Source organism: Melanotaenia boesemani, chromosome 13 (genome assembly GCF_017639745.1).
Source record: "Melanotaenia boesemani isolate fMelBoe1 chromosome 13, fMelBoe1.pri, whole genome shotgun sequence".
Lineage (NCBI taxonomy): Eukaryota > Metazoa > Chordata > Actinopteri > Atheriniformes > Melanotaeniidae > Melanotaenia > Melanotaenia boesemani.
This window is the reverse complement of record NC_055694.1, coordinates 8342430-8349079: the sequence shown is the minus strand read 5'-3', so window position 1 is coordinate 8349079 and position 6650 is coordinate 8342430. Positions and strand designations below refer to the sequence as shown.

General features: G+C 36.2%; 1 protein-coding gene across 1 annotated transcript; it reads left to right on the top strand.

Moving 5' to 3' along the window:
- The first annotated feature begins 2155 nt into the window (after positions 1-2155).
- Positions 2156-6032, top strand: LOC121652270 (acidic mammalian chitinase-like). The gene is made up of 11 exons (XM_042004958.1): positions 2156-2180; positions 2252-2281; positions 2377-2581; positions 3241-3297; positions 3395-3560; positions 3729-3853; positions 4435-4558; positions 4648-4830; positions 4997-5113; positions 5526-5658; positions 5752-6032. Exons 1-11 carry the CDS (start codon positions 2156-2158, stop codon positions 6030-6032), a joined length of 1446 nt encoding a protein of 481 aa, XP_041860892.1.
- Positions 6033-6650: the final 618 nt, after the last annotated feature.

Genomic DNA, 6650 nt, shown 5'->3' with positions numbered 1-6650 from the left:
AAATAGAATGAAAGCCACAACGTTTTGTTCACACATTTAAGCATTCACTTTATTTAAATTTTTATTCAAAATAAAATGAAACAGAGGAGAGAGAGAGAGAGAGAGAGAGAGAGAGAGAGAGAGAGAGAGAGAGAGAGAGAGAGAGAGAGAGAGAGAGAGAGAGAGAGAAATTGGAAAATTTGTTCTTTTATGTAGGCAATACAGATTCAGTAAAGATGTGTTTTGCAAAGAAGTCTATCATAATATTTCCCAAAGATGAATAAAGGCATGCTATACTATTGTAGCCTTGACTGTGGATGTATCCACATGGTCACATGGACACTTCATCCACCCAACACCCTCTCCCTCCCGCTGCTAAAGCATCTTCTTTTTTCACCCACTGAAATCTGGTCACCCTGTGAAGCTACAGCTGTGGAAAAATATAATTTTCAAACAGTGGGGTAATTTGCATGATACCTATCTGTCATGTTTTTATTTCCACTGAGGCTGAAGTATAAAAGACTGAATTAAAATTATCAAACATTACAATAAATGTTGTATCTGCAAGGAATCTTGTTTTTTTTATTAGAAAGAAAAGACTCTTTGTGTGGTGAATCCAAAGCTAAAGGAGGTAATGAATTATTAGCATTTAGAGAGTTTTACCATCTCTTATCGCGACTGAAACTAAGAACAATCTAGGTCGTTTGAGTCACTTAGAAACGTCACTTAGGAAAGAAGACTGTTTGGCCAGATCCACGGAGTCTTACTTGTAACATCATAAAGGCTCAAATATCTCAGGACCAAGGACATCTTATCTCCAGATAAGATATAAGATATATCTATATTGCACCGTTGTCTCTGAAATTCTTATAATTGTAGCAATATTTTTATCGATTTTTTCTTATTGTTACATAATTCTGACTCAAAGAATGACTAACAGTAGTTTAAAGCAGAGATTAGCACAGTAGGGCTTTGTTTCTGTTACTTATTAATGCCAAAGTGGTGAAGACTGAGACAAAAAAAAAAAAAAAACAAATTAAATAAATGTTTCTTAAATTATCTAAGAAAAGAGTCTTTCAAACATTAGACAGTTTGATTTGCCCCATATGCTTTTTTTTTTTTTTTTTTTTTTACTTTTTCATTTTGTGTATCAGCATACATTAAACTGATATAGGAATGAAATCCCTTTTTTCCTTAATAACATCCTGCATATATAAGTCAGAGGTCAGGGTGAGATTTGGAAAATATAAAGCTTTCTTCAGAGTCACAGTGATTAATGATTTGACTGATTTACAGTTTTTTTTTTTAACCCCTTAAAAACTATAATTATGAATAATCATAAACTTCATATAATTTAAATTTTTTTAGGTCATTATGTGACAGATTGTGCTCTTCCTTCTTTTTTTCATTAGTGCTACTAAAGTAATTTTTTTTTTATTTGATCAATATAATCTGACAAAAGATTAAATTAAAACAAAATAAAATAAAACAATTATTTAGAAGAGTTTTTTTTAATTGGTTAATGGATTGGTCAGTTGATTAATGAACTGAGAAAAAATATCTGTAATTAAAACAATTAGCCATTGTGTAATATATACAACACTAAAAGTAACTTTAGATAGTATAAAGTGACTTTGTATTATCTAAAGTATCTTTATAGTAGCACTTTTGTTAGTCATTTATTTTGATATTTCCATGGAAACCTAAATCCTGTTTGTCTGTTTATAGGGTCATCTTTCCTGCTGGAATATGGCAAGTTTGCATAACCTTGTGCTCCGTTCCACATTTATCAGGCAATAAAAACAGATACGACCGTTGCTCATCACAGACTAATGTGACCAAATACAAAGCGACAATAATCCTGTTCTGAAGGCTGCGTTTAACTCGCTGGCTTGCAGCCTTTGTCCCCATGTTATCCTGCCTATAAAAGGGATTCCTCGTTGGATCAGCGGCACAACCAGCAGATCACTTATAAAGGTAATCATTCACACGCAGACGTTTTTGTAGCCTTTATTTTAAAAGGATGTATTGTGTGCAGCATTACTGCTTCTTACATGAAAGCAAATAATATTGATTTTATTAAAGCAAATCCTCCAATTTAATCTAATAATGACTCATGAAACAACCATTTTTACTGTTGTAGCTCAGTCTGAGGACTCGGGTGAAAAAGAAAATCATGGCGCGACTAACAGTCTTGGCTGGTAAGTTACTTTATTGTAGATGTTAACCTATTTAAGGGCTTGTTAAAGAAAAAAATTCTCTTTTTTTCCAGGATTGTCCCTTCTGTTGTGTCTTCAGATTGGTATGAATCATTACTATTGTCATTTATTTTTTCTAATATTTGCAACTAACACAAGAACAGAAATATATGTTAATCATTTCTTTCCTATTCTAAAGTGTCATCCACCAAACTGGTGTGCTACTTTACAAACTGGTCCCAGTACAGACCAGGTGCTGGCAAATATCTACCTTCAAACGTGGACCCCAACCTCTGCACACACTTGATCTATGCCTTCTCAATCATCAGCCCTTCCAATGAGCTGTCACCATACGAGTGGAATGATGATGTTCTTTATAAATCCTTCAATGAACTCAAGAATAAGTGAGTTTCTACTGGTGAATATCAATCAATCTGAAAAAACTGGAAACACAAGAAAAACTGCTTGGAAATTTTATAAATATTGTAGTATTATTTTGTTCAATTGTAATGCTAATTTTACTAGATTTCATTTATGTCTGATTTTTTATTCAGTGAACTAAAATATTGTAGAAAATGTTCACTAAAGACACTTAAAACATACACATGAACCATTTAAAATTAGCTTCTCTAAGGGAAAAAAAGAGAGAAACAACAAAAAAAAAAAAACAGAGCTCTCCATGCGCCTGTCATGTTTTTTATTTGCTGCGTGCATGCGTGTGAATTGTTGTTTGTTTCTGTGATGGACTGGCGATCTGTCCAGGGTGTACTCTGCCTCTCGCCTGCTAATTGCTGGGAGAGGCTCCACAAGTGGTATACAAAACGGATGGATGGAAACTTGTTGGTAGTTGAGAATTTCTTGGACAGATTCAGTTTCATCATTGTTTGCTCTGTTTCTCTGTAATTTGCGTTGCTGATGAGTGCAACATGACTCGCTGCACTGCTCCTTTCATTCATAGGGCAGACGTGAAACCATAGCAACTTTAATAAATAGTGTAAATACAGAACTTTTCTGGTGGCATTCTATAACCAAAGACTTCTTTTTTTCCACATCTGCATCACAGAAACCCCCAGCTGAAGACACTGTTGGCTGTTGGCGGGTGGAACTTTGGAACTGCACAGTAAGTCTACTAACTAAAAACTGTCTTCTGGACCACACTATTTCATAAAAAGTAAGAATCTAAACATTTAACCACTGATTTGTGTAAATGTATACAGATTTACCGTCATGGCTTCATCTTATGCCAACCGCCAGCACTTCATCCAGTCAGCCATCAAATTCTTGAGACTTCATGGTTTTGATGGACTGGACCTGGACTGGGAGTATCCTGGAGCAAGAGGAAGCCCACCAGAGGACAAGAAGAGGTTCACTTTACTTTGCCAGGTCAGTTTAGAAATGTACCATCAGCAGCTGTAACAGAGAAGCTGCACAAGAGTTTTATCTTTTGCATTTTTATTAAGATATGTTTGACTTAGCCAATATGTGTTCCCTGAGTAGTCTTTTGAAATAAACTGAACACTTTAAATCTGACCATTTCTCTTGTGTGTTTAGGAAATAATTGCTGCCTTTGAAAAGGAAGTGGCTGAGACCAAAAGGCCGCGGCTGCTGCTCGGAGCTGCAGTGGCAGCTGGGAAGGGAAACATTGACAACGGTTATGAGATTCCTGATGTAACTAAGTAAGTTAACGTGATGTAGTGTTGTTGAAAATCCTTATTTCACTCCATTTTGATATGGCAGCGCACACACAGATTTTTAGTGCTAGTTTCAGGAGAATAAATACTTCTTGAGTAGCAAAAGAAAAGGCTGTACATTTACTGTAATGTCAATAATACTGAGAGAAGGGTCAATAATTTCATCTTCATCTGGTACAACTGGTATAACATGTTCATATTGCTGAAAAGTTGGAGTAGTCATGCTCATTGTCTGCAGTTATATAAAATACAATATGTTGTGCAATATGACGCACTTTCCTTTGACCTAAGAGCAATTTTTTAGACTCAAATATTTTCTTAACAGATACTTTTACAGTTACACTAAATGATAAACATAATAATAAATTGCAGTAAACACTAAATAGCAACAAAAAGTACTGTTGAATGATAACTGACTGTGAGATAGTTACAGAATCTAAATAGACTTTTTTTTACTGAATAACAATTTATGTTAAAAATGGAGTTTTATTCAAAGTGAAATGTTAAAGATTGTAACTTTAAAGACCATAAATGTGCAAATTCATTTTGTTTCATCATGTTAACAGGTTCCTAGATTTTCTGAATGTCATGTCCTATGACTTGCATGGAGCTTGGGATCCATTCACCGGTCACAACAGCCCTTTGTACCGTAGCTCTGTCGATCAGGGCGACCACATCTACTTCAATGTGGTAAGTGGAATCCTCAGCAGCACTCATGTCAGTAAATGGATCAAAGAATATCTTTGTTTTTAACATGTCGCCCATTTTTGTTGTTTTAGGACTTTGCCATGAAATATTGGAGGGACCAAGGAGCTCCTCTTGAAAAGCTTTTGGTTGGATTTCCGACATATGGCCGCACATTTCGTACATCATCAGCAGCTAATGGTTTAGGAGCACCAGCCAACGGACCTGCCTCTGCTGGGCCTTACACGCGAGAGGCTGGATTTTGGTCATACTATGAGGTCAGTCAACACAAAGCAACACATGCAATTTATTATTTGAATTACTATGATATATGTATAATAGATCATATTTGTTTAAAACAGAAATATAGCAAATTATTATGATGTTTAAGTATAATTTTCTTTTTTTTCTTCTTCTTCTTCTTCTTCTTCATTTGTTTTACAGATTTGCACTTTCCTCCATGGTGGCAGTTTGAACTGGATTGAAGAACAAAAAGTGCCCTATGCCACCAAAGGCAATGAGTGGGTGGGCTTTGATAACAGGCAGAGCTTTGAAATCAAGGTAATTTAAATTATTCTTCACATTTATGTTTAAAGAGATAAACACATTAGATAAAAGGCTATCATTAGGAGCCAGTTATGAGTTACGTACAGTTTATTAAATAAGTCTTGATCCTGGACACAGGTGATGATACATAAAGGCACATAAAGATTTTAATAACTTTGAGCAGAAGGTGGCACTCTTGTTACAGTTGTTATGTTGGTAGAAATGCCATCTCAGGTCAGGTGAAGTCCTTTTTTTTAAATCTGGTTGATGGGATCATGAATGAAATTATATTTTGGACAGATTTTGTAGGTTTACTTTTGATTCAAGCTGTTTTTGTTACTGATGATGTGATTATAAGGACAAATTAATAATGTTTGAACTAGCAAACAAAACTAGCATTTTAAAACTGACCACTGATATTTCACAGGCACAGTATGTGAAAGATAACAAATATGGAGGAGCATTCGTGTGGTCTCTGGATCTGGATGACTTTGCTGGACAGTTCTGTGCTCAGGGAAATAATCCCCTCATTAGCCATCTCCGCTCTCTTCTGGATTTGGGTAAACAACATTTGCCTGGGTTATTATTTCCTTTTAAGAAAAATCTTCCCCCCATAACCTCCTGTCCTTCTTTCTATTCATTTAATTTGCTAGAATTTCCACCTGCCCCTTCTGAGACCACACCACCACCAGTCGCCAACGCAACCCTCCCTGATCTAGGTACTACCACGACAACTATAACTACTACCACTGCAAAAACAACCACAACTGCTGTCTCTGGAGAAGGTTTCTGTGCTGGAAAGGTCGATGGCTTGTACAAGAATGACAAGGATGCCAATACCTTCTATCAGTGTACACGTGGAAACACGTTTTTGCAGAGCTGTCCAGTTAATCTTGCTTTTAACGAGAGATGCCAATGCTGTGACTGGCCTTAAATAAATGTCTCATTCAACAAACAAGATGTTGTACTTTAATTTTGTCCATGGGAGCCACATAGACATATAGTCCATACAACCTTTTCTTCTGAGATGAAACCCTGCAATACACGTGTTACAGCCAATATTATGACAAGTAAAGGCTTGATTTGATACTTGGATGATCAGCTACCTGTAATCTCTTCATTTGGATCACAGTTTTTCATTGTTACAAGACATTTATGAAGCCAAACTGTACCACCCAATGTTTATAAAGCCATCCATCCAGTGGTAGATCATCAAATGAAGGAGAGGAAAACAAGTCCTTACAATTAAAAAAAATAAAAAATAAAAAACGCGTCCTTCCTACCATCTTCTGCTATTTTGTTTTTATCGTTGCACATTCCCAGAGTTTGTTGTCCATCCATCCATCCATCCATCCATTATCTTGACCGCTTATTCCATTTCGGGTCGCAGGTGAGCTGGAGCCTATCCCAGCATTTTAACAGGTGAGAGGCAGGGTACACCCTGGACAGGTCACCAGTCTGTTGCAGGGCCAACACAGATAGAGACAAACAACCATTCACACACACATTCACTCCTAGGGAGAATTTAGAGTGTCCAATTAACCTGACATGC

Bases quoted from the DNA above. Each gene is read 5' to 3' on its own strand.
- LOC121652270 (XM_042004958.1), top strand. From the start codon at position 2,156: ATGGCGCGACTAACAGTCTTGGCTG. The intron at 3,854-4,434 runs GTAAGTTAACGT...TCATGTTAACAG, and splicing joins GAGATTCCTGATGTAACTAA to GTTCCTAGATTTTCTGAATG. The intron at 5,114-5,525 runs GTAATTTAAATT...GATATTTCACAG, and splicing joins GGCAGAGCTTTGAAATCAAG to GCACAGTATGTGAAAGATAA.